Source organism: Cetorhinus maximus, chromosome 12 (assembly GCF_964194155.1).
Source record: "Cetorhinus maximus chromosome 12, sCetMax3.hap1.1, whole genome shotgun sequence".
Classification (NCBI taxonomy): Eukaryota; Metazoa; Chordata; class Chondrichthyes; order Lamniformes; family Cetorhinidae; genus Cetorhinus; species Cetorhinus maximus.
This window is the reverse complement of record NC_135890.1, coordinates 44,576,550-44,604,531: the sequence shown is the minus strand read 5'-3', so window position 1 is coordinate 44,604,531 and position 27,982 is coordinate 44,576,550. Positions and strand designations below refer to the sequence as shown.

Genomic DNA, 27,982 nt, shown 5'->3' with positions numbered 1-27,982 from the left:
CACCAATTGTTTATCTCCTGAAACAAAAACACCACCCTTCCAAGAACTCCCATAAACATTTCAGTACATTACAATTAGTCCAAAAAGTGGCAATTGAGGGCACCATTAGCATGCAGGAAATATTAGAAGCAATGAGCACTAGAGTAGTATCTGCCGAATTGTGAGCAACAAGTTATATAGTGTACCTTTGTACCTCCGAAAGAGAGGAGTCACTTTCATCTGACCTACAATAAAAGAGTGACGGAATTGTGAAGAGACACAGAAAAGGAAATTATCCGATTAAACTGTGCACAATAACTAAAAAGTAGCAGTTGGGCTTGTAGCTTTAGTACTTAAATTTACTTTACTATAAAAAAAGCTATTTTAGAAAAACCTATGTACCTTTTACTAATACATTTATTTCACTTTGTTAACTGCCACAGAGTCAAATACTTATAGATCTAAGGAAGTGAGAAGAAGAAGAAATTAGGGGGAGGCAAAGGAAAAGAGGGAAAAATGAAGGAAAGACACATACAAAAAATATTTGGAGCAGCAAAGTGGTCTTCTTAGAGTTGTCTCACTGAGAACTGATATCTTGATTGCACATTTGCAAAGATACAAAAAGCAATTAAACAATGAGTTAGACATAGTTTGTTTAAACAGTGCAATAGTTACATTTTTCAATTTTTTAATATGAATGCTGACAATTGCACTTAGATATTGGGGATTATTTTGAAACGGCACTCCAGCCTTTGCAGTCTTGCGACGGAATTGAAAAAGTAAGCCAATAGGTGTCCCATTAATATTCAAAAGAACATTTAACAATGCAAATAGCAATTTAATAGATCTTTTGGCCCCATGATGTCTAATCTGATCTGCTGTGGCAAATAGTAATCAGCTTTGCATGCAAATATTAATTAACCCACTGACAATTTGGAATACTAAATATCCCAAATACTGCTAGCACTCTAAGTTGATGTCCAGGACAATCACTGAAGACTTCAAGGACCTGGCCGCAAAACAGACATGAAAGTTGCATAACGGATTCAATACATGCATTTTTCTCTTTGTTTCTTTAAATTCCCAAAATTTTCTTTTGTCCTGAAGCACAAACCAAGGCATGTGGAGGGAAAAGGAGACACCAAGACGGTGGAACATTCTTCACTCCTAAAATGCCCCTAGCATGAATAGTTAACAAGGAAGCAGAAACACGGAAGTTGAATATGTGAATTGTGCTAAACCTTTAGCCGCATACTACATTAAGTCGGTTAAAGAACACCCTGTATTCAGGATTGCCAACTTGAAAATTCATCTTCCCCAGCAAAGATAGACTATTTTGATGTTACTTATCCATTACAGATATCCTTATCCAAAACTGCACTTCTTTTCTTCTTCCAGTCCACTATCTATAGTTCCCTGTAAGCGGCAGCTCAAAATCATTTTGTTTCACTTATTGTTAAATGTCAGAACAGGAAACTACAACAAGGATAGATGTCTCAGCAATTCGACAGCAGTGATTGTTTGGAATGCTATGGAGTTGGTGAGGTATTATTGGGAAAATTCATTTTTTAAATGCGTTCACAAGATGTGAGTGCCACTGGTGAGGCCAGCATTTATTACCTGTCCCTAATTGCCCTTGAGGAGGTGGTGGTGAGCTGCCTTCTTGAACTGCTGCAGTCCATGTGGTGTAGGTACACCCACAGTGCTGTTAGGGAGGGAATTCCAGGATTTTGACCCAGTGACAGTGAAGGAATGGCGATATATTTCCAAGTCAGGTTCATGAATGGCTTGGGGGGGAACTTGCAGGCGGTGGTGTTCCCATGTGTCTGCTGCCCTTGTACTTCTAGATGGTAATGGTGGTGGGTTTGGAAGGTGCTGTCTAAGGAGCCTTGGTGAGTTCCTGCAATGCATCTTGTAGCTGGTACGCACTGTTGCCATTGTGCATCAGTGGAGGGAGTGAATGCTTGTGGATGGGGTGCCAATCAAGTGGGCTGCTTTGTCCTGGATGGTGTTTAGCTTCTTGAGTGTTGTACTCACCCAGGCAAGTGGACAGTATTCCATCACATTCCTGACTTGTGCCTTGTAGATGGTGGACAGGCTTTGGGGAGTCAGGAGAGGAGTTACTTGCTGCAGGATTCCTAACCTGTGACCTGCTCTTGTCCAGATATTTGTCCAGTTCAGTTTCTGGTCAATGGTAACCTCCAGGATATTGATAAGGGGCAAATTCAGTGATTGTAATGCCTTTGAATATCAAGGAGCGATGGTTAGATTCTTTCTTGTTGGAGATGGTCATTACCTGGCATTTGTGTGGTGTGAACGTTATTTGCCACGGTCAGCCCAAGCCTGGATACTGTCCAGGTCTTGCTGTCTTTGGACATGGACTGCTTCAGTTTCTGAGGAGTCGCTAATGATGCTGAACATTGTGCAATCATCAGCGAACATTCCCACTTCTGACTTTATGCTGGAAGGAAGGTCGTTGATGAAGCAGCTGAAGATGGTTGGGCCTAGGACACTACCCTGAGGAACTCCTGCAGTGATGTCCTGGAACTGAGATGATTGACCTCCAACAACCACAACCATCTTCCTTCGTGCCATCTTCCTTTTCCAATGGCAAAACAGTGGCTTTGAATAACTTCTCCATTAGAAAATTCCTAGCAACTGGTGTCTGCTATTGTCAACCCCGAGCAAAATGGAAATCATGCAAAGATTCTGAGGTCTAAGGTCAACACCTGTCATTCTGTAATCAAGCACATTCATACATCAATCTGGACAACTGCTGTATTTTCAGAACTTGCACAACTTACCTCATAGTCAGTGACTTGCACAATAACTTAGTAGCTCTGAGATTTTACGTGCATACAGATGAGGGAAAAATGGTCGTTTAAGCTGTTCTGAAAATTAAAATATACAACTTTAGTAGAAAAAGATAATGAAATGCCAATTTTTTCTAACTAGGGATGATGGCCAAGGCAATTTTGAGCCGATCTGGAGCAAGACCAACTTTCAGAGAAACTGATTTTTAGCCAATTAATAAACATTGATTGGGATGTGACTGTCCTTTGAAGAAATTTATGGTATGCAGCATCCAATTTTCTCAATCAATCTCTGTTCTATTCATAAAGGATGCCATCTTCTAAGTCATATCAAAATATGACCTTCAGTTGTGAATATCAAAGGTTGTAAAGCAGCACTTTGCAAAGTTGCACTCTGTTGGGATCAGCTGGCTGAGTGTCTAATTCGCTGAGCAATCTCACAGCAGCCATTGTATTGAACTTCCATGGTCTCCTCTTGGAACTCACTATTGGGCCTTCATGCACAGTAGTGCAGGCCCAGTTTTGGAAGATAAACAATGCAGGCGTTTTTTTTTTCTAAGCAGCTCTCCTGCCTCATTTTGTGTGACTACTTGTGGTGCCCTCCCAAAGGCTGGGTGTGCGTCAGCAGCCTCTGTAGAAGAGAGCCCATGGGGTCTCAGAGCACCCTGAAGGGTGTTTTTCCATCTCCTCAGACAACGATTTTCAAGCTTGCAGCACTCCTCTTTTTGCTCATATCCTACAATGTCATACCAATGTCATGAGTCGGCAGCGCACCTGCTGACGACGAAGAAGCCTATTAAGACCACTAATGTATTAATTAACCTGGATTTTTCGCTGCCTTTTTTCGCTACGGTTGGCAGGTGGGCGAATTGGCCAGGCGGCCTTTGGATTTTTGAGGAAACCTCATTCAAGGGCGGGGACGAGGTTTCCATATTAATTTTTTTTTTAAATGTTTGGGCAGAATTTTAATTTTAAAATCTTTATTTGATGGTTTTAAATTCTTCAACTCCGTGAGGCAGCCCTCTGCCTTCAGGGAGCTTTCATTGATTGCGCTCGTTCCCTTGCCAAGGGGCTGACCTCTGCCATCACAGTAGTAAGGCCATGTTCCTGGCCAAGGTCTGGAACTTTGGCAAAATTGCTTTCATGGCACTGGCTGGGGTGCATGGGAGGAAGGGGTGGGTGCCTGGCACACAGAGGGTTCAAAGGAAAACTGGCATAATTGTCTCTCATTCTTTTCTGGTTGTTTAATTGTCTACCATCATTCACGACTGGATGTGGCAGGACTGCAGAGCTTTAATCTGATCTGTTGACTGTGGAACCACTCAGCTCTGTCAATAGCATGCTGCTTCCTCTGTTTTGACTGCATATAGACCTGTGCTGTCACTTCACCAGGTTGGTACTTCATTATCTAGGTAAGCTTAGTGCAGCTACTGGCATGCTCTTCTGCACTCCCCATTGGATTAGGATTGATCCCCTTGCTTAATGCTAATGGCGGAATGAGGGATATGCCAGACCATGGGGCAGAATTTTGAGGTTGTTGGGCAGGCGCAGTGGTTGAGCCTGGGAGCTGCCAGGAAATGGCCTGCCGCCCGTGGTCGGCCCCTGACTGCAATTTCATGCTGGATGGCCAATCAACGGCTAGGCAGTGTGAAAGGCATGCTGAAATGCTTAGCGCTGCTGGGGTGAGGCCGGGAAGAGGGCGAGCTCTGCAGTCAGCGCGGGCAAGGGAACGCGCGCAATCAATGAAAGTTCCCTGAAGGCAGAGGGCTGCCTCACGGAGTTGAAGAATTTAAAACCATCAAATAAAGATTTTAAAATTAAAATTCTGCCCAAACATTTTTTTAAAAATTCATATGGAAACCTCGTCCCCGCCCTTGGATGAGGTTTCCTCAAAAATCCAAAGGCCGCCTGGCCGATTCGCCCGCCTGCCAACCATAGCGAAAAAAGGCAGCGAAAAATCCAAGTTAATTAATACATTAGTGGCCTTAATAGGCTTCTTCGTCGTCAGCGGGTGCGCTGCCGACTCATGCGCATGTCCGCCGACCGAAATATCATGCGGGTGCACAATGGCATCGGGCTGCTCGTCCGATGTCATCGCGCGCTATTTCACACTCGGACACGCACCCGCATGCCAAGCAAAAAATCCTGCCCACGATGTTACAAATTGTAGTAGAATACAATGCTACTGATGCCCAGTTTCGAGCTGTTAGTTTGGTTCTGAATCTCTATGCAAAATAGTCTTGCTCGGTATGGTTTTATCTTGCCAGATCATGTGTAGCAACCATAACGTGCCTGGATCATATTCAGCTCACCACCCACCCCCACCTCCCTAAAATTCAAACAGGGTGGAAGGAGGCTTCTATGTTTCACACACTTAGAAATATTTTATTACAACACTGAGGTGGTGTTACATTGAGAGGTTCTGTCTTCTGGACCTTTGAAACAGAAGGCCCATCTGCCTGGATGTAAAAGATCCCAAGGGCCAATATTTGAAGAGAAGCAAGGAATTCTATAATATTGTGGCTGCAATCCTCCCTCAACCACCAGCAAAATTTCTGGTCATTCATTCATTAGCTGTTTGTAGGACTTGGCATGCAAACCAGCTGCCACATTTAGTTACATAACCAGTGACTGCACAGGGAATTCCATAAGGACATGATGCTGTAGGAAGCCTTGCATTCATACAGAAACAATATTTATTTTGTACCTTTAATTCTTTGGGCCCTTGTTTTTCCAGCAGACTTGAAATGCCAGTGCATTCTATTGCAATAATAACTACATTTACATTGAAGGATTATGTGTGATTGTTGGAAGTTTAAAAGTCAATACTGAATTAATTTTTATTTCATTTTTGGGATATTTTGAAAATAAAATACAAAATGGTAACCCCTGGATTGCTCGGCTGTAATTTGCTCATCAAAAACTGAGCAGTTTTGCACATTATTTAGGGGCTCTGTGTACTGTAATTCATAGGTTAAAAATTAGGTTGATTTAATCAAGAACCCTTGAAATGGTTTCTGCATGTTGGGTGCCTAGATTAGATTCTTTCGAGATTTGCACAAAGTACCTAAAAGCATAGTTGATTTGTCTAGAAAAATAAATCACAAGAGACATCCAATTTGGAAATGATTAACATGTTACTAGACTATTAATTGACAACAAAATCTAATTGTGATAGTCCCTGCATAAACAGCACTTATCACACAGCATTTTGTGCGCATACTCTGGAGCTTGCTACTCACCATTCAGGTAAAACACAGAGGCTGCTGATGAATTTTTAAACAAAATAATAAAATTAAACAAGAAAGGATGAACTATATTACACTACCCCCTTCACCCACAACTATACCTTTACAGATATATACAGATTCTTAAGGATAACACGTTACAAAATCCATCTTATACTCTAATGTTCACAATATGTATACAGTCCATGAAAACCAACAGGTGACCCATGGTCAGACACACCACATTCTGAAACCAAGTGACAGATGCCACCCAAAGCAGATGCTATGAATTTCTCATCAACTCCCCCAGACGCTTGTCACACCGTGAACCAACCGGTCTCACTGAACTCAGTCTTTCTCCCAGGGGTTTCCAATCTCAACACTTGAAGTACTCACCTTGGAATCCTCTCCTAAACGATGCTTTCACTTGGACGTCTTCAACAAGGATCCACCTCGAAGGGTTTGAACTCTCCTTCCAATGTTCTCCTCCCCTGGATCTCTACATGCATTCAGGCTTCACCATACACACACACACACACTCAGGTATTTGGCTGTGCCAAGCACGACACCACTGCTTCATAGGCCCATAGTAAGGAGTCACCCACCTGTGGCTGTCTCCTCCTTCTTCAGGCTTCTCGCAAGCCCACTTTGCCTTGATTCTGCTCCCCACAGCCTTTTTCTCTTTAATTTGGTGCCCTTTCCTCTGCTCTTTACTTTAAGTTCACTGAACAGGATCTGTTCCAGATTCTAGTCCTTGTCCTTTGACTTAACTGTCCTCTTGGGACCTTTTCCTGTACCACTCCCAGGTTTTGGGGCTTCCTTCTTTTTCTTTGGAACCTGCTTCCTGCAGTTCCCTCTCCTGTGTCCAATTTCTTCTGACATCTGTTTCCAACTGCACTAAAACTGTTTTTCTGTTTGTCCCTGTATTTCTGTGGTCCCCCTATTGCTCAGCAACAGCACAATTTTTTTTCCCTACTTTGTTTCAACTTCCCTAAACCACTTCAAGGGATGTAAAACCTCATTAAAATGCTGGTACACAAACAGGCTTCAGACTTGCTGACTCCATCTCAGAGAAAACTCCAAGTGAAACTAGACCTAGGTTTCACCCTTTTAACCCACAAATAAATTCAACTTTAACTTAAATTTAAAGCAATAGCTTATTCCTAACACATTTACTTAAAACTCTCTCTAGCTCCTAACAGTAGGTATACCTACATAATACCAGCTTTTTTTGGCCTATTCTTTTTTAGAAAGAAATATCCACAAAGAGCACTAAACAAAGGCCAAGTTTATTTGGAACCACTAACAGCAGCTTCAAGAAGGTGCTACCCTATTTGAACAAACTATAAACAACAACTGGTTATTTGCTCCTATATTTAAACCTGTTAGGTAACTGCTTTTTTTCATTCATTTACAGAATGTGGGCATTGCTGGCTAGTTCAGCATTTATTGTTCATCCCTAATTGCACTAGAGAAGGTGGCACTGAGCCACCTTCTTGAACTGCTGCAATCCATGTGGCACAGGTACACCCACAGTGTCATTAAGAAGGGAGTTCCAGGATTTTGACCCAGCAACAGTGAACAAATGGCCATACATTTCTGAGTCAGGATGGTGTGTGACTTGGAGGGGAACTTCCTGGTGATAGTGTTCCCATGCATCTGTTGCTCTTGGTGGTAGAAGTCACAGGTTTGGAAGGTGCTGTCTAAGGAGCCTTGGTGAGTTGCTGCAGTGCATCCTGTACACTGCTGGAGTGAAGGTTTGTGGATGAGGTGCCAATCAAGTGGGCTGCTTTATCCTGGATTGTGTCAAGCTTCTTGAGTGTTGCTGGAGCTATACTCATCCAGGCAAGTGGAGATTATTCCGTCACACTCCTGACCTGTGCCTTGTAGATTGTGGACAAGCTTTGGGGAGTCAGGAGGTGAGTTACTCACCACAGAATTCCCAGCCTTTGACCTGCTCTTGTAGCCACAGTATTTATATGGCTAGTCCAGTTCAATTTCTGGTCAATGGTAACCCCCAGGATGTTGATAGAGGGGGATTCAGTGATGGTAAGGGGAAACGTTTGGATTCTCTCTCATTGGAAATGGGCATTGTCTGGCACAAATGTTCCTTACCACTTATCAGCCCAAGCCTCAATGTTGTCCAGGTCTTGATGCACATGGGCATGGACTATTTCAGTGCCTGAGGAGCTGCGAATTGTCCAATCATATGTAAACACCCCCTGTTCTGACCTTATAATGGAAGGAGGATCATTGATGAAGCAGCTGAAGATGGCTGGGCCTGAGGAACTCCTGCAGTATGTCCTGGGACTGAGATGATTGACTTCCAACAACCACAACTATCTTCCTTTGTAAGGCTCCAACCAGTGGAAAGTTTTCCCCCACTGATTCCAGTTTTGCTAGGGTTCCTTGATGCCATACTCTGTCAAATGCTGCCATGTTGTCAAGGGCACTCACTCTCAACTCACCTCTTTTGTCCATGTTTTGACCAAGGCTGTAATGAGATCAGTAGCTGAGTGGCCCTGGCTGAACTCAAACTGAGCATCAATAAGCAGGTTTATTGCTGAGTAAGTGCCGCTTGATGGCAGTGTCGATGACACCTTCCATTACTTTGCTGATGATTGAGAGTAGACTGATGGGGCAGTAATTGGCTGGGTTGGATTTGTCCTGCTTTTTGTGGACAGGATATTATGATAGTCTGGTTATAATCATAATCTAGAATGATGTGGGTATGTAGTAGATATCCTACTTCCAATTCAGAGACTGGAAATACATCAATAGCCTGCCCATGGTGTGCTTTCAGGTTATTTTTCAAAGTCACGTTTCAATTCATAGAAAGCACTGCCTTGCCTGTGGGAACTAGCTTTTGTGTTGGATCGGGCAAAAAGGTATGTGGAGAAATATGAATTTTAACATTGAGTTTGGGATGTGGACAATGTCTTTAATGAAGCAAAGCAAAGCTTTGCACTCCCTTCTGAAGAGAAGGATTAGATTACTAGAATCTTGAACAATACCAGGTTATTTTGGGTGATGAATCAGAGGTTTATGGCATTCTCCATCATATCAAGAATTAACTGCAAAATACTAAATAATGAGGACTCAACAGTTAAATAAGGGCAATATATTTGTGCCCGAATGCACAATTCTGCACTAATTAGCTGCTTAGGCTTGTTTTTCCTGTCAGCTCGCGTTTTTTTAATAAAAAGCTCCTTTGATATTATGTCAGGTCAACATTTTGCAAATACATGGTCAAAGTAGTGACTCAATGCATATTTAAATGTCTATTTTATACACATGTTAGCAATGTGACCACTCACTATGTGTCTACTGATTATGATTGATATAGTCCTGTGAAATTCGCACTGTCACACAGGAATTTATGAATTTCATAATATGGTTTTAATTCCCCAGCCCTCAGTTCACATCAACGCCAGTTAACATTCATAGTAATGTTTTCATTGTTGCAATAGGTAAGACTAATGGGACAAAGTACAAATAAGGGAGATTAACTGTCTGCAGCAAACCTGAGTGAGGTACAAACTTGAACTGCAAACTTTGGCAGGGAAAGGTACAAATCAGACTAGACTTGGCAACAATGAAAAGATGATCGCGCTTGTACTGCAAAAAAAATTAAATGGCAAAACATTCAATGGATGCCATATTTTTAATTAGTTAAAAATCAATTATTTCTATTTACAGCAAATGAAATCTGTGCCTCCATGAGGCCTTAACAGTCTTAGGAACATAGAAACATATGACTTAGGAGCCAGAGCAAGCCATTTGACCCTTCAAACCTGCTCCGCCATTTATTACGATCATGGCTGATCGGATTGTGGTCTCAATTCCATTTTCTGGTCTGCCCCGCATAATGCCAGAATCCCTTGTCCATTAAAAATCTGTCTAACTCTACCTCTAATAAATTCAATAACCCAACCTACACTGCTCTCTGGGGAAGAGAATTCCACAGACCAACAACCTTAAGAGAAAAATTTTCTCCTCAGCTCAGTCTTAAAAGGGAGATCTCTTATTTTTAAACTATGTTCCTTAGTTCTAGTCTCCCCCACAAGTGGAAACATCCTACCAGTATCTACCCTATCAAGTCCCCTCAAGATCTTATATATGTTTCAATAAGATCATCTCGCATTCTTCTAAACTTCAGAGTACAGGGCTAATCTGTTCAACCTTTCTTCATAGGATCAGCCCTTCATCCCAGGAATGAGTTGCGTGTACCTTCTCTGCTACTGCTTCTAACGCAATTATATCTTTTTTCAAACAAGGAGACCAAAACTGTACACAGTATTCCAGATGTGGTCTCATCAAGATCCTGTACAGCTGCAGTAAAACTTCCCTACTTTTACATTCCATTCCCCTTACAATATAAGTCAACATTCCATTTGCCTTCCTAGTCACTAGCTGTATGTGCATATTAACTTATTATGATTCATATACCAGGGCACCCAGGTCCCGCTGTACCACTAAGTCTGCAATCTCTCTCCATTTAAATAGTACACTGCTTTTCTATTCTTCCTCCCAAAGTTGACAAGTTTACATTTTCCCACATTATACTCCATCTGCCAATTTTTTTCCCATTCAGTTAACCTGTCTATATCCCTTTGCATCTGTTTCCCTCCTGTTGACAACTTACTTTCCTACTTATCTTGGTGTCATCGGCAAATTTAGCTACCGTACGTCGAGTCCCTTCATCCAAATCATTATGTAGATTGTAAATAGTTGAGGTCCCTGAACTGATCCCTGTGGCATTCCACGAGTTACAGCTTGCCAACCCAAAAATGACCCATTTATCCCTACTCTTTACTTTCTGTTAGCTAACCAATCCTTTATCCTTGCTAACATGTCAGCAGCCACTCCTTTTAAGACCCTGGCCATCTGGTCCTGGGGGCTTGTCAGCCTTTAGGTCGAATAGTTTTCCCAGCAGCTTTTCCCTAGTGATGGTGTTTGCTTGAAGTTCCTTCCCTTTTGGTTTTTATGCATCTTTGGGAAGTTTTCTAAGTCACCTACAGTGAAGACAGGCACAAAATACCTGTTCAATGCCTCTGTCATTTCCTTGTTTTCCATAATCAATCCCCCAGACACTCTCTCTAGAGGGCCAACGCTAGCTTTAGTTACTCTTTTTCTATTCAAATATCTCCTTAAAAGTCTGCCACTGCATCTCTACTATCCTACCTTTTAACCTAGTTACCTATTTCACTTTAGCTAGCTCTGCTTTCAGACCCCTATAGTTACCTTTATTCTGGTTTAAAACACTTGCCTTAGACCCACACTTTACCCCTTCAAACTCAACATGAAATTCTATCATATTATGATTGCTATCACCTAAAGGCTCCTTTAGGTGACAGTGTGACTTTGTAAAGATGTAAAATTAAGCTTCAAATGAATTGTTTGATATCTAAAACCTCTCAACTGATTTCTTTAGCTAAATGCTTCATTACACTCCTTCGAATAATGCATTAACTAAATTAACTTGCTGCATCTCATTAACCAAGTTAGGCAAGAACAACTTTTTGCTTAGTCGTATTTTGCATAATGGAAAAGAAATTAACACATTTTTGGGGTCATAAAATAATTAAATGGAAGGAAAGTAAATGACCAAATTATGGGCATACATTTATATAATGAAGATAGGTATTGGCTACTAAATTCATTAGCCCCGTATGAAACATTTCTTACTGTTTTTGTTCTTTAACCTTCATTTTCTCTCCTGCCAAGTTGCCTCTGTCGTATAACTTCCTTCTGGATAATGGTGAAGGTTCAGGTACTTTCTTTTCTGATGGTGGTAGCCTGGATCTAAAATCAAGAGCAAATTTTTTATAAAAATATTATATCCCAACAAGTAATTGCAAAATCCAAACAGGAAAAAATAAAATGATGGAAAAAAGCCCCTAATTATTTAAAGTTAATTTAGATGTTCTATTTATATACTGTAGCATGTTATCCTGCGTCAAAAAAATCCATCTGATTACTTGCCAAATTAATGGCACACGAAGTTAATATCCTTTGCTGTCACTCATCTCTGTGTCTTCAATAGGCTATTGCACTTCATAGTACTTTATGTAGCAAGAAAAAAAGATATTGGTATCAAACTTCTTTTTACCTGTAGGTTTGTTCCAAGTCAAAAACTGCACTCGGTGTTCCAGGATTAGTGATAATTTCTGTACATTTATTCTATAGACCAGTTTCTCAGGCACTAAAATATTGCATAGCTGCACTATGCCCTTCACCACCATCCTCTGCCTCTTAAAGTAGCATCTTGAGCTGTTATCTACAAGCAGACTACCCAAAGCCATTAAATTCCCATCATAAAGCCAGTAAGTAATAAAAAGCATCCCTTGTTTGTATTTATTATTTTTGCAAGTAACACATGCACTTAATACAACATAATCTAAGCCAAATACAATTAGATCCCAGTAAGAAGAGGTCAAGACTTCACAAACAACAATAGCTGAAGTATTGCATTATTGCACACTTTATATGTTGCTTGGAATACAATACAGCATATGTTAGTATCAGATTTTTTTTAAACTGAACCATTTTAATTTTGGTTATTTTCCTTTGAATCAAGTTACATTGCAGAATTTTGTGTCTTGTAAAACGTGCAATCTAGCTTTTTGGAAATGGGCAATGTTGAACCAGCTAATAATCAATGTATGGCAAAATCTTTCGGGATTTAAGGTTTATACTTCATTACAAAAGAATGTACTATTTGAACACTTTTTTCTAAAATTATGCAAGTATCATTAATGAAGCAATGTGTGGTGCTATACAGAATAGCTTTGAACTTTCTACAATGCTGTACCAGGAAAAGAAAAGGTATTAAGTCAGCTTGTCAAATAAAAATGCTTATCTATAACTGATTCCATTAAAATGACCAATTCTGAAAAATATTAGATTCTAATTTTAAGTTTTTAATCTAAATACATTTGAATTCTGACAGATTAGAGATGGTGATTTTCAATTGTTCTCACAACCACTTCTTTAAAACACTTCAATGTTAATAGCAATTAAAAATAAGCAAAATATTTATTGAAAGGGTATTCACAAGAAAAAGAACACAATTATACAGTATCATTTTCTGTTTTGAAAGCTTATAAAAATACACTAAAATGCAAATACTAGACCAAGTAATTTTAATGTATTTATAAAGGTCAAAATCACTAAGTACTATTTGTCTTGCACAGAAAAAAACAAGAGTCTTTCATATACATCTGGTAACTTCAAGGTAAATAAAATGAACTACGCAAATAAATTGAAAGAAAAAACCGAAAGGCAAGAGTAGACTAACAACAGGAACTGTTCAGACAGGAGGAGATGATAAGATTACATACTCAGCACTGACCTATCCAACTAGTAAAGGTGGTACAGGCAAAGCTGGAGGTCCTTGGATGACTGGAGAATTCAAATTACAGTGAGACTAACAGTAGCATGTGACAAATTGACAGATAATAATACAAAATATGATTAAACCAAGTGTAAAAAATGCAGAGGGAAAGCAAAGATTAGAAAGTATGCAGGAAAAGACCGGCAGGTAAATAAAAAAAATTTGACATAAAAAGTAAAAGAGAAAGTGTACAGACACATGAAATAAATCTTACACAGGATCAAGTACTTTTTCTGGCTTTTCATAGAAATGTGTGAAGGACAAGAAAAGGTAAGAGAAGGAAGTAGAGTAGTTAGATAACATAATTATAGATAAGAAAGTATTGTACTGAGTAATTTAATGATTTTAGAAAGTGGGGGAAAAAAACGATGCAATTTACCTAGATTGCTAACGACAGGTATGCAAATGGCAAATATTTCAGTTCCTAGCACCAACATTCCTCACCTTGATCAGCTTTATATAAAAGGGATGGGCACAATAGAAAAGGGCATTGTCTTCCTTATTCATTCTGCTGTCCGGTCATTTATTTTGCAACTCCCAACATTAGTTATATTTTAAATTATGCAATGGATTTGCCTATCTACAATGTGCAATGTTTAAAGTTCAGCTACTAAATTAGAAGTATTAAGCCCTGTATGCTCAAGGGCTTTTTTGAATAAGGGCAAACTTTTTAAAATCATGGCTTACGTCTTTTCGCAAATCAATATTTGTTTTGTAAATCAACACTTTTAAGTCTGGGATGTATACTAAACACTTATTTTATGCTCAACACATTGATTTAATGCCAGAATTAAGGATTAAAGACAGAAAAATGCCATAAAAAACCAATGCAGCATCATGCAACAAGCTGAGGTAATTAGTGCATGGCAGGCAGAACTTACATGCTACTGCCAAGCCTAAGAGGCAAGCCAGATGGTGATGGGATTATCTCTTTTTCTCTAGCTGAAGCAGCATCAGCCAGCAAAGAAGTTCCAGTCTCCTTTTCAATTTCTTGCACCTCTGCAACAGGCATTAATGGCACAGGCATAGCAAGATCTCCCGCAACAATATCTGAGGCAGAATCACTACTGTCTGCATAAAGCAACTCCATTTGTGTAGCTGTCCTCCTTCGTGCCTGTACAATAATTTGCAGAAACATTTAAGATTGTAATACATTGTTAATGGCTAATTTTCAGCAGAATACATTTAAAAATGATTATTTAAACTGATATTTTAAATAGCTACAGTAAACAACCATTAGGATGACTCAAGCATGTGGTAGTTTTGAACCAACTTGGTAGCATGGATTTAATTCAGCCATCTACTATATTTCTTTGATCTGGCAATTACATTCCTGTTTCAATGTCAAGGAGCAATTTATGAAGCAACTATTAACTTGAAAGCAATAATTACTAATCATTTTATAACTGTACATTAACATGACATTGGACAATACTGCAGATATTTATCTGACAAATTAATTTGAAATAAACATTCAGGAGGTCTCTCTACCCCAAAGAATTCTTTCTAATGTTTCATATCTAGTATTAATGTAACTCTCCAACCAAGTTAGAAAACAAGAAACTCAAATACCTTATCCTTTGGTTTGGTGTCACCTGTTAATCTCATTAGGTCAGATGTCAGTGAACTGCAGAAATAAAGGTAAAAACACTAAGAATCCAAATAAACTTCCTGCCCAGGGAGATACAATTTCATCAATTGATTTATTCAACAATTCATTCTGATGCAGGATGAAGGGTACAATATTTCCTTATTTATATAATAAAAGCAAAATATTGCAGATGCTGAAGATGTGAAATAAAAACAAATGCTAGAAAAACTCAGCAGGTCTGGCAGCATCTGTAGAGAGAGAAAAAGAATTAATGTTTTGAGTCCAATATAACTCTTCTTTGGAACTCAATAGTTAGGTTATCTAACTTCTCTTACTTCCGCCTCTTCCCCCTTTCTTGTCCTTCACCACACATTTTTAAGTAAAGCCAGATAAAGTACTTCAATATTTCTGCAGATATTTTAATAGGATTTAACATCCAATTAAGCAACCAACAGAACCTGAAACCCCATTTTAATCTACTTCCTCTAGAGGACAAAGGCACAATTTTTAAAATTCCTGCCACCATTTAAGAATACATAAAAACAAATCTTTTCCAAGCCCTACCAAAAGCTTTGATGAAACACTGAAATATTAAATGGGTACCATCGCTGATCATGAATGATTTAAGAACATCCTTCAAACACAATTTTAGATGCAGTCTGCAGTAAAAAGATGTCAAATGCAACATTTAGTAACTCAGTGAATATCTCTGGAGAAATACACTATATTGGTGGCAGACTGGAGGTAAGGAAGGAGATCCATATTTTAGCACAGCTGTTCCAAAAAGGTGTTTCTAGTACACCTCAGTGGCTGTGTTTTGAAGTAAGAATGCACTGCTACAAATAGCCTATTGTCCTTTTATTCTTTGAATGTACCTCAGCTTCCAAATAAAAGTGAACAGTTCATCTAAAAGTTAAAAGATTGAGTCAGTGCTCCTTGATTCAGTTACTATATATAGATCATGTGTAGGTCTGCTCTTCGCCATGCCCTGCTTGTACGGGTGTATTCAAGACAGCTCAGTTTTTTCGAAAAGTTGATGTAGATAAACAAGCTGATACAAAGATGTTTGAACAAATTTTAAAATACACACTGGACCACGTCACAAAGTATTAAGGGCCAAGTGAAATAGAAGCTCTACAGGTGGGGGTGCTGAAAAAATTTCAGTTACTTAATCAATATAGCTTTAGATTTCAGGAAATCATAGGCTCAAACAGCTTGTACAGATGTGCAAACAAGATTCAAATCCTCGGTAAATATATTAAATTCAATCTTCCAAGCACCATTAGCAGAATGAATTTCTTACCAAGATAGGTGACAGACTGAGAAAGCTCCCATCTCAACACTTCACAAACTGTGATATCTTGTGAATGTGTACATACTGCAAATGAGTGAGTGTGACTGGATTTTTAAAACAAAAACAGAATTACCTGGAAAAACTCAGCAGGTCTGGCAGCATCGGCGGAGAAGAAATCAGTTAACGTTTCGAGCCTTCATGGCCCTTCGGCAGAACTGAGAACCTTCAGTTCTGCCGAAGGGCCATGAAGGCTCGAAACGTTAACTGATTTCTTCTCCGCCGATGCTGCCAGACCTGCTGAGTTTTTCCAGGTAATTCTGTTTTTGTTTTGGATTTCCAGCATCCGCAGTAGCTTTTAGCTTTTTGTTTTTGTGACTGGATTTTTGTTTGTATTATCCAAGGATCACTGAGTGAATGCTGAGTGTTTAAGTCTTTCGTACAAAATTTGCACATCAAAGAACCACAACAAAAGGAAGAAGTCTTCAAAATTAGGGCAACCATTACAAAAGCTAAATCTTTAGAGGCCAGAAATGGTTTGCCATCAGCCACTACAAGTCCTGTCAGTGTGCTTGCTGTCAAATTCAGCAAGTCCAAAAGGTAGTATGGGTTTTCCAGGATAACTGCTGCCTCTTCTATTCAGACCTTGTAAAAAGCTTGTGGTTGCAAGATAAATAATCCAGAAAGGGAAACATAACACTTATGCTGGTTTTATGATTTCAGAATGAGTATTACATCCTATCAATGAACTGAAGTAGGGTGAACAGCAACTGAAATCTGTTCAGTACATGAGCCTCCATCAATCTTCCACTCTCCTTAGAAATCTCCCAATCCCCACTCAGTAGTGGTGCCAGAGGACTGGAGAATTGCATATGTTAAACTCTTTTTTTAAATAAGAGCATAAGGATAAACCCAGCAATTACAAGTCAATAAGTTTAACCTCGGTGGTGGGAAGGATTTTAGAAATGATAATTAGGACAAGTCCAACAGTTATGCAGAAAAAGGTGGATTAATTAAGGAAAGCCTGCACAGATTTGTTCAGGACAAATAATGTCAGTGGAAGCATGGATACGAGGTTGGCTGAGTGTCAGGAAACAAACATTGATTGTTTTTCTCACTGAAGAGCAATATATAAAGTAGTGCTCCCCAGGGGTCAGTATTAGGACCCCAGCTTCTCCTGATATATACTACGACCTAGACGTGGGTGAACAGGGCACAATTTCAAAATTTGCAGTTGACAAAATTCTGAAGCATTGTGAACTGTGAGAAGAATAGTGATAGACTTCCAGGGGATATAGAGTAGCTGGTGGAATGGGCAAACCCACACTGAAATTTAATGCAGAGAAGTGTGAGGTGATACATTTTGGAAGAATGAGAAAAGACAACATAAAATAGGCTGTGTTTGCTGTCACCGCAACTGTAGGAGGCACATTCATCGGACATACAGTTGCAGTGCCTGTGGTGTCACTGTCAGAGACACCACAGGTAGCTGCCTGTAGCAAAGAATAGGACCATCCATAATATTTAGCAATGTAAAGCTATGTTAACAATTGCAGCACCAACAAAATCCACCATGGTTAAGGATTAGTTTTCACAGAATATTGAACCCCAAAACACCTGGGGTAAAAATTCTGGGATCACGACTAAGATTTGCGCACTGTCCTGCTCGTTGCATCACTGGTTGCTCCGCTCCTGATCCCTCACTGTCTCCTTCTCACTCGCCTCCCTGCTTCCTCATTGCCTATAGGCAGCGAGTGGGGCGGTGCGCCAAGCAGCCAACGGTTCGGAGTGGGGCAGCGAACAAAGCAGCAAGGGCGATGAACAATTGGGTGAACAGTGTTCAACAGGCGCACAACGATGACGTCAGTGGCACTGTGCATGTGCCTATGAGCAGAGTGTGTCCCTACTTCCTGTTCCAGGTGCATAATGATGATGTCAGTAGCACTGACTTCCTGTTTCAATGTGGTGGTAGGAGATAGTGTATAAAATAAAGGATACAATTTTAAAGGGAATTCAGGAGGATTGAGACCTGGGGATAAGTGTACGCAAATCATTGAAGGTGGCAGGGCAGGTTGAGCAAATGGTTAATAAGGCATATGGGACCTGGGCTTCAGAGACAGAAGCACAGATACAAAAGCAAAAAAACATGGTGAACCTTTATAAAACACTGGGTCAGCCTCAACTGAAATAGTGTGCCCAATTCTGGGTACCACACTTTAGGATTGACATGAAGGCACTGGAGAGGGTGCAGAAAAATATTACGACAATTGTTCTGGGTATGAGAAATTTTAGGTACGGGGATAAATTGGCAAAGCTGCAGCTATTCCCCATAAATATAAGAAGGTTGCGATGAGAGTTGATAAAGGTGTTCAAAATCATGAAGGGTCTGGACAGAGTGGTTAAGGAGAAACTGCTCCGATTAGTGGAAGGGTCAAGAACCAGAGGTCAGCGATTTAAGGTGAATGGCAAAAGAACCAAAGGTGACATGAGGAAAAGCTTTTTTTTAATGCAGCGAGTGGTTAGGATCTAGAATGCACTGCCTGAGTGTGTGATGGAGGCAGATTCAGCTGTGGTTTTCAAAAGGGAATTGGATTATTGTCTTAAGAGAACAAATATGTAGGGCTATGGGGAAAAGGCAGAGGAGTAGGACCAGCTGAGCTGCTCTTGCAGAAAGCCACCATGGACATGATTGGCTGAATGGCCTGCTTCTGCGCTGTAGCCATTCTATAATTGTATAAGTGCATGTCTGATTTAAATCCCTGCTCCAGAGACTTGAACAAATATTCTAAGATGAAAGTTCAGAGCAGGACTGAGGGAGGTGCTGCATTGTCAGAGGTGCCAGCAACATTTTTCTTCTCAGATGCATGTAAAAGATCCCAGGGCACCATTCCAAAAACAGAGATGCTTTCCTCATATTGCAGCTGATACTTATCCTTCAACCAACAAGATGAAAATGGATTATCTAGTCATTTCTCTCATTGCCATTTGTGGGACCTGCCTGGGTCAAAACTGGCACCTGTGTTTTCCTACATTACCAGTGGCCACACTGCAGAAGTACTTCATTATCCAAGTGGTTTGGGATGCATTGACTTCATGAAAGGCACAATGTATATGTTCTGTCTTTCTCAAAAAGAGTTATGTGAACCCAGGGTAGAACACAATTTTATAAGGAAGTGAAACAAAATGAAAGAAAACCACTAGACTGATGAAAGATATTTGTAAGGTACAGGCATCAGATCTGGAATCCCTGTCATTATAACAAAAGATCAGCATACAGAGCAAGAGCAATGGGATACCAGTTTGGAGAGATAAGCAAATACAATGAAAGACAAAATGCAACTGTATGCACTGCAGGTTGAGTTAGGGCACTGAACCAACAAGAATTGGTCGCAGTTAAGAGTTTAAAAAAAGAATGAGAGCAGTTGAAAATCTCGAACACTTCCACAGCAACAATACTCTTACTGGTAACCATACATTTGTCAAAATTTAATGACAACAGTATTGGGCTACCTGAAGCAGTAAATCATCATCTGGTTAGCACACTGACTTCAGATGTACCTGAGCTCTTAAGATGTCTCCCAATTATTCACCCAGCAAAAATCAATTTAATTTCTCCAAATATATTTGTTTCTTCAAAATTGATCTTTAATTGAATCAGCTTTGATAATAGCAGGTTAGAAATTGTGGAAGATTCATGAACTTACTTGCCAGGTATTTCCGTATTTTGTTCTGTTCAATACATAACAAGTAAAAACAATGGAAATAATTGCAGTGCACAGTATTTCTTTTTGAAAATAGGAAAAGCTTACAAGATATGCAGAAATAAAAGCGCAAGCACTCTGGCACTACCTAGTACATTATCTTACCTGCCTTCTGTTCCAGGGCTAGTTACATTTTCTTCTTCACTGCTTTCATCTCCATTTTCTACAAGTTATTACAAAACATAAATGTTATCCCTTTATTTTACCTTAAAGGTTCCTAGAGATGTCAGACACTTAAACTTCAAAGGCTAAGATCATATTTATATATATTTGTGCTGGTTGCTTTCACCTTACACTTCCCAACAGTTGATATAGAGATAACTGAAAGAGATTACAGAGCAGTAACCTAAAGGCTCAGGGAATATCAAACCCAGAGAGCAATAGTTAACTGCCTCACGACAGCCATCTGAACCCAAGGACAAAGATTAGATGCTGCACTGTAATTACTACCTTATTTTTGCTTTAAATTACATGGAAATTTTAGCAACAATTTGTGTTGCACATATGTCATCTATTAGTTAACTACACAATTTTGATTTGCAGTCGTGGCCAATTTATCCTTTGTGAATTGCATGGCAAACAATTCCTGAGTATTCTTGAATTAATTAACTGTAATATCATAGCCCGACAACAAGATGGCATTGAATAATATCACAAATCACACTATAATCTACAAAGAAAATAACAGTCTTTTTCTTGGAATGGTGGTCTGGCAAGTTTATATATTCTTTCAGTCACAATTCATTCTGTCCAGACAGTGAAAATTTAGGTTTAATTTGAAATTTAGCTGACATGAACTACTAATCTTTAAAGGGTTAATAAATAAAAATACAATGTCAGTTATATTTAAAAAGGGGGGTACTCTATCCTGATTCCACTAAAATCTTATAGAACCAATTACATATATCGACATAGTTAGGGTAATGTATCCTTAAATCACAAATTTGCCATTAAACAAGTAAAATGAAAAACAGAATTGAACAAGTGACAGCAACAGACCAGCAGGTAAAATTGCTCATAGCTCAGTATTAAGTGTTATTCAGAAATGTTCAGCTGTCCATGTTTTCCACAGATACTGATTCCAGCACATTTTTGTTTTTGTTTCAAATGAAGTTCCTAAGTTTCAGCCTTCATCCTGTATTCAAATTGATAAATTGGTACAGCCAAGGTTGTCATGATTTTTTGCTTTTTCAATTTGTCAAAATTATCTACACCAGGAAAGATCCACTGCTGAATTACAGTTTAATTTGATTCCAAATAGCTAAATTTGTTTAGAAGGGTACTTGATGACTCGATGTCTTAATTAAAATCTAACTCAATTTTAAAAATGAATTAGCTTGGGATGCATAACAGCTTTGGTGCATAAAACTTGAGGGATCATTTGATGCTGGCAAGTAAAATAGACAATCCATCTGCTTGTGGCCCCCTTCAATCTTTAAACATATACAAGTCAAGCAGTTGTCATTCAAACAGGCGAAGAAGTTTAATTCTTACAGGGGCTGTCAAGGGAAAATGTGATCGTTCCCAGCCTAGAGTACATTTAAGGCTTGTTCTGGGAGCAGACCGAAGTTGTTAAAAAATATTTTGAGGCAAAAACACAAATATGAGAAAGGTCCTCATTCTTTGAAGTTACAGCATACCTTGCTTATGAAAAATAAACACCAAAGTATGAAGAGGACACTGAAGGCAAGTGATTTAGCGTTTCTTTTGTTCATTCTCCACATACAAATGAATTTTATCAGATTTGTTCTAGAATCAAAAGAATGATAACTGAGGGAAAACATCAAAGCCAGTTTAGAGGAGAGCACAAAAATAATGACTGATATACAAATACTACCTTCAGTAGTGTAAAATCACAACTGGCAGATCAAGTCCAGAAGAAATGCTCAGACTTCCTTCCCATTGTCGTCACAGCACAAACAGAACAGGGAAAGCGCAAACAAAAAACAAAATAAATATCTCGGGAGTGGGGAGGCAGGGGGAGCAGTGAAGTCCATGTATCCAGAATTTAAATGTATGAATGCCATGTGCAGCTGTTTTCTTAAGGTTTTGAATTCTTAATGTCTCGTTTGCACCATGTGGACAGTTCAACAATAAAACTTTTATTTAACAATTGCCATCGAGTACTTCAAGGGCAGAATTTTCTGTTTGACATGCAGGGGGCGGGCCCCCACGACAGCACGTAAAATGATGCGTGGCGACATAGGGCAAGTGTCCTGACGTCACCGCGCGTAATCATGATATTTCACTGGGCGGGCACGCGATGAAGTTCGATGCGTGCCCACCATTAATCAACGGGTTAGTTAAGGCCCTTAATTCATCAATCGACAGTGATTTTCAGGCGCCCGTGCGATCTTCGGGTCGGCGCATGGGCGCAACGGGCAGGCAGGTAAGGGACATTTTTATGAAACTCATCCACGGGCGGGATAAGAGGGCTCAGTGGGGTCGTGAATCTGGTCTGTGAAATATTTATTGGAGAAAGTTTTTTTAAACTGGCCTGTTTGATCTGCAGAAGTTCAGAACAAATTCCAGCAGCTTTCTATGTACTTTGAACCTTCAGGCCAGCACTCTGCGGTCAGTAATCTTTATCGGGCCTGCAGCTTTCCGGAGGCCTGCCCTTAGCTGGGTGACAAGGGCTATTCCCTCAGAAGATGGCTCATGACGCCTCTCCGCCATCCAATATCAGAAGCTGAGCAGCAGTACAAGAGGAGCCACGCCTCCACAGGGGCTGTGGTGGAGAGAGCCATCAGTATGAGTTCTGACATGTCCGCTGGACGCAGCTCCTCTGAGGATGGAGGGCTAGAATAAGGTGGTGGCCAGGAGTGCATATTCAGCCTCCAGGGGAGCCACCTTTGGGAGTACAGGCGCAAGGGGCGCAGGGCCAAGAGGTAGTCCAAGGTGGAAGGGGCCACAGAAGACGCCACTATCCTGCTGCCAAGGTATACAGGCAACGAAGCAGCTACCTCAATATGACTGAGGTGCAGTGCCGAAGAAGGCTCCGAGTGTCAAGGGAGACAGTCAACTACACATCTGTCAGAGGATGGCCCTGAGATCTCTCCTAACTGTGTGGGCGAATACCCCATGCCAGTGCCTCTGAAGGTCACAGTTGCCCTCAACTTCTATGCCTCTGGCTCCTTTTAGGGCTCGGTGGGTGATCTTTATGGTGTCGCCCAATCAGCTGTCCATACTTGTATCAAGCAGGTCACAGACGCTCTGTTCAGGCGTGCATTGACCTTCATCCACTTCCACTGGGACCAGACAAGCCAGGCACAGTGAGCCAGAGACTTCACGGCACTTGCTGGCTTCCCCCGCATCCAGGGTGCAATAGGCTGTACATACGTAGCCATTAAGGCACCAGCAGGTGAGCCCAGTGCCTTTGTCAACAGGAAGGGATTCCACTCCATGAACGTGCAGATAGTGTGATCACAGGATACTGATTCTACAAGTCTGTGCAAGGCACCCAGGCAGCTCCCACGACGCCTACATCCTCAGACACTCCCAGGTGCCGGGGCTCTTCAGTGCTCTGGCTTGGCTTGATGGATGGCTGCTGGGTGACAAGGGCTATCCCTTCAGAAGGTGGCTCATGACGCCTCTCCGTCATCCAAGATGAGAAGCTGAGCAGTGGTACAATAGGAGCTACGCCTCCACAAGGGCTGCGGTGGAGAGAGCCATCAGTCTTCACAACATGTGCTTCCAATGCCTGGACCACTCAGGGGCGCACTCCAGCACACCCCAGATCGTGTGTCGGTGATAGTGGTTGCATGCTGCGCTCTCCACAATCTTGCACTGGAAAGAGGGGGGCACAGTGGACAATGAAGATGTCGACGCACTGGATGCAGCTGCACATGATGAGTCCAGCACTGATTCTGAGGATGAGGAAGCACAGGGGAATGCTGAGGGGCTAAACGCTGACCTGGGCTACACCAAGGAGGCAGGGGCACCCGGGAGGCTTTAATCCAACAAACTTTCAGCTAGCTCAACACAAATGGATCAGCAGGACCAGCCTTGCCTGGCGCTTTCATGCTTGGCACTTAAGTGCTAAATCTGCCAGGTCATCAGCAGGAACTAAGTGCAGTGGACATAAACTTGAATGTCCAAACAAACACTCATGACATTTATCTTAAACATACAAATGCAGAACAAAGGAGCCACCCTCAACCATGGTAACACATCTGATTTTTATTTTAACCATCGGGTGTTTTCACTAATCCAAAACAAAACGTTAAGCAAGCAGAAAAAAATTATAAGTACCTAATATCGGGCCAACACAAAAGCACTAGTGAGAAACCCATGGTGTGCCGAAGGTGCCTTATGCTTTCATTTATGGGTGCTACGTCTTGGTACCGTCCCATCACTCTGAGCGGCATCCGAGACAGCCTGCTGACTCTGCTGTCCTATTGGCCTCGGTGACCTTCGCGGTCGTCCACTGGCCTGTGGAGCCTGTGCTGGCCCCGCCTGGGAAGGATCTGCCAGTTCCACAGCTGGCATCTCCCCAGTTGTCGCAGCCTCACCAGATGAAGCTGTCACTGGGAGAGGGGCGAAGCAGCTGGTGCCTTCATCCGGAGCGCTGTGAGAGGAGCCCGCAGATACGACAGGCAGCTGCTCTGCCGACATGAGGTCGCCTCGGACCTCCCTGCTCACCGTGGATGGATGAGCAACAAGCTGGGAAGCTTGAAGCCCACACCATCTCCCACATTGGCACTGACCAGCTGTGGCCATTGGCACTGTGAGGGCTTGCAGGTCCGAGCGTAACCCCAGGAGGACCAGATTGTTCTCCTGGAGGCGCCGCTCCACGAGAGTCGCCGCTCTCTCCATGGAGGAAGCATGACGCTCTGCCATGAGACTCATTGCATCAGTGGTGCTCCGCGTGGACTCCTCCACCACGGACACCAAGCCAAGCATAGCCTCATGTATCACTCCCAGATGCTCCCGCACTCCCGGCCGCATTGCCTGCAGCTGCTGCATTGCGGACGGCTCCAGAGGCACTTCATCACACACCGACTGAGCACGTGCCTGGTTCCCTGCAGTTCTCCGACTGTTGGCGCCATCGGCACTCTCCGTCTCTGCCAGCTCCTCCAGCGATTGTGAAGTGCCCTCTTCATTGTGCCCCGGGACACTAGCCGATGTTGCAATGCCCAACAAGGTGCTAGTATCTGCGCTGGTGCTTGCCTCGCAGAAATGGTGACATGCAGATGACACTTGAGGACCCTCAGGTGTGAGAGGGGGCATCTGTAGTTCCTCCTGGCGGCCATGCTCTGATGATGCTGAAATTAACAACATTTAATTGTGGATCAGTTAGCGTGCACACAGTGACACACTTTATCCCTTTCCCCCTGGCTCATTATGCGCTCAACCTTCCAGAACCAATGGATACGAACATTGGTGGGGTGGCAAATAGTGAGGAGGTTAGCCTTACATTACAGGTGGATATAGACGGGCTGGTCAGATGGGCTGAATGAATGCCAAATGGAATTATGTGGCTATGTGTGAGCACTTGGGCAGGACAAACAAGGCATGGGAATACACGATGAATGGTAGGACCATGAAAAGTAAGGAGGATCAAAGGGACCTCGCTGTGCATGTCGACAGGTCCCTTAAGGTAGTGGGACAGGTACATAAGGTGTTTAAGAAGGCAAATGCCATACTTGCCTTTATTTGCCGAGGCATAGAATATAGGAGCAGGGAGGTAATGTTCCAAGCGCAGAAAACACTGCCTAGTCCACAGCTATAGCTGTGCGTGCAGTTCTGAAATGTACTTCACGGGAGGGATGTGATTGGAGTGGAGAGAGTGCAGAGGTCCTTGACCAGGATGCTGGCTGGACTGGAGAGTTTGACTTATGAGGAGACATCGTATAGACTGGGGTTATTTCCCCTGGGGCAGAGGAGATTGAGGGATGAAATGATTGAGATTTTTAAAGTTACGAGGGGCATAGATTAGGTCAACAGAAAGGAACTTTTCCCCTTGGCAGAGGGATGAGTAACCAGGTGGCATAGATTTAAGATAAAAGGCATGAGGTTGACAGGGGATGTGATGAGCGACTTTTGCATATTGAGTGTGTTGGGAATGTGGAATGCACTGCCTGAAAGGGTGATGGACGCAGAAACCCTCCTAACCTGTAATAAGTATTCGGATGTGCATTTGCGGTGCCATGGCATACAAGGCGATGGGCATAGTGCTGGGAAATGGGATTAGGAGACTTGGGAAGGTGTTTGACGCGCGCATCCTCGAAGGACCGAAGGGCTTTTTTCTGCGCTCCACACCTCTGACTCTATCACTCTGACCGAGCAACGTTGCAACAATAACAGATTGAACAATCATCAGTGTTATGGATGTTGGGAGGACATTGCAGATCTCACTGTTGGCCTCAAATACCTGGCTGTTCCACCCCAGCCTCACTGACACCAGTTGACCTGGGTGCATGGCACCTCTCAAGCTCCAGGGCCTCCTGTTCGAAGCGGCTTAACATCATCAGGTGAGCCTGGCTGCCTCCACTCCCTGAACGCTCCAATGCATTATGAGCATTCTTCTCCTGAAAAACAGAGACCACCATTCATTGTGGCTAATCGCGCATGGACTCTGCACGTGCACGCCACACCCCAAACACAGTGGCCCATATCAGGGATTGCTGGTCAGTCACACAAAGATAGAATGCCTGCTCCCAACTCCCCCCAATGGCCAGCCTGGACACATTCTGCGTACATCACTTTAGGAAACACACGGTCTTTGCTCCCATAGCAAGGAAGCGCAACTACATGAAGCATCAAGGGCAGCAGATGGTTCTTGGCCATGACACCTTGATGCTCCCCTTCCACCATCTCATCACCATGAATTGGACATGCGTTGGAGTTCTGAGTATGCGCCTAGCTGCATCTCCTGCAGGTTGCTCCCAGACTAGTCATGTGCGACTAAGAGCAACAAATGGTGTGGGGGAGAACTCATCTCCTCATGAACCACTCAAGCTGATCTAAGCATGGGCACTATCTGCTTGCCCCCTCAGCATACGAGAAATGCCCAACATGATTCAATGCAGTCACGATAGTAAGACTTCAGTGGGGGGTTGGGGGCTCAAAGGCCAAGGCTACCTGCTGGGTTAAATGCCCAATGCCAACATGGTACTCACCCTTCCAGAGAACAACAAATCGTTGAAGCACTTACAGCACTGGATCCAGGTGCGCTGCACCACGTCGCGGGAGCTCACCACCTCTGCCACCTCCTCCCAGGTACGTTTGATCATGTGGGGTGGGCCTCCTCCTCCCATCCTGGGGGACCAACACCTCCCGCCATGCTGCCACCTCCTCGAGGAGGGCAACAAGGCAATCATCAGAAAAGCAAGGGGCACATTGGCCCCCCGTTGGCCTATCCTGCAGCCTGGCCTGCTCCTGTGGCAGACCCTGCAGCCTGGCCTGCTCCTCTGCCCTTCCCTCCCACGTGCTCTGCTCAGCCGACTCCCTGCAGTGTGACCTCGAAGTGGCCATTGTGAGCAGCCTACAGGAGGCTGCCAGGCCTTCCTTTAAACAGACTGCTGGTTCACCATTGGACCCGGTGGTCCGTGCACGCCTGCCGCCGCCCGCACACTCCCTCTAATCATGGGAGTCGGCAAATACGCTGGCCCGTGTAAAATGGCGGCGCAGACCCAATCGGGTCCGTGCCTGCTCCAGCTCCGCTTGCCCGACAGGCAGAAAATTCTGCCCCAAGTCTCTTAAGCTCTTTAAAACGTTCCAGATGGGTCACGCATTGTAAGAGGTGATGCTGTATACAAGCACGATAGAAGTGCCAGCGACAGGTCCGTATGACTGTAGAACAATAGCAGGATGTGGAATTTATATTCAGACACTGAGCCACACCATTTAGAGCATTTAAAGTCAGGTGTTCAGCTCCAACAAGGAATATGTGTTGGAAACCAACTCCAATGGAGCATCACTA

The 27,982-nt window shown here is 42.3% G+C and overlaps 1 protein-coding gene across 3 annotated transcripts in view; it reads right to left on the bottom strand.

The window, feature by feature from the left end:
* The window catches only part of kif21a (kinesin family member 21A), a 133,371-nt gene that overhangs the window by 9,067 nt on the left and 96,322 nt on the right, over positions 1–27,982 (bottom strand). For 2 of the 3 annotated variants that reach the window (XM_078553524.1, XM_078553525.1), the window contains 5 exons: positions 20,164–20,221; positions 14,988–15,042; positions 14,297–14,529; positions 11,708–11,824; positions 186–224 (listed from right to left, as the gene is read on the bottom strand). In XM_078553524.1, the coding sequence (XP_078409650.1) occupies positions 186–224; positions 11,708–11,824; positions 14,297–14,529; positions 14,988–15,042; positions 20,164–20,221 (502 nt within the window). The remainder of the gene's footprint in view (positions 1–185; positions 225–11,707; positions 11,825–14,296; positions 14,530–14,987; positions 15,043–20,163; positions 20,222–27,982) is intronic. The other variant, XM_078553526.1, reaches the window with a different exon arrangement.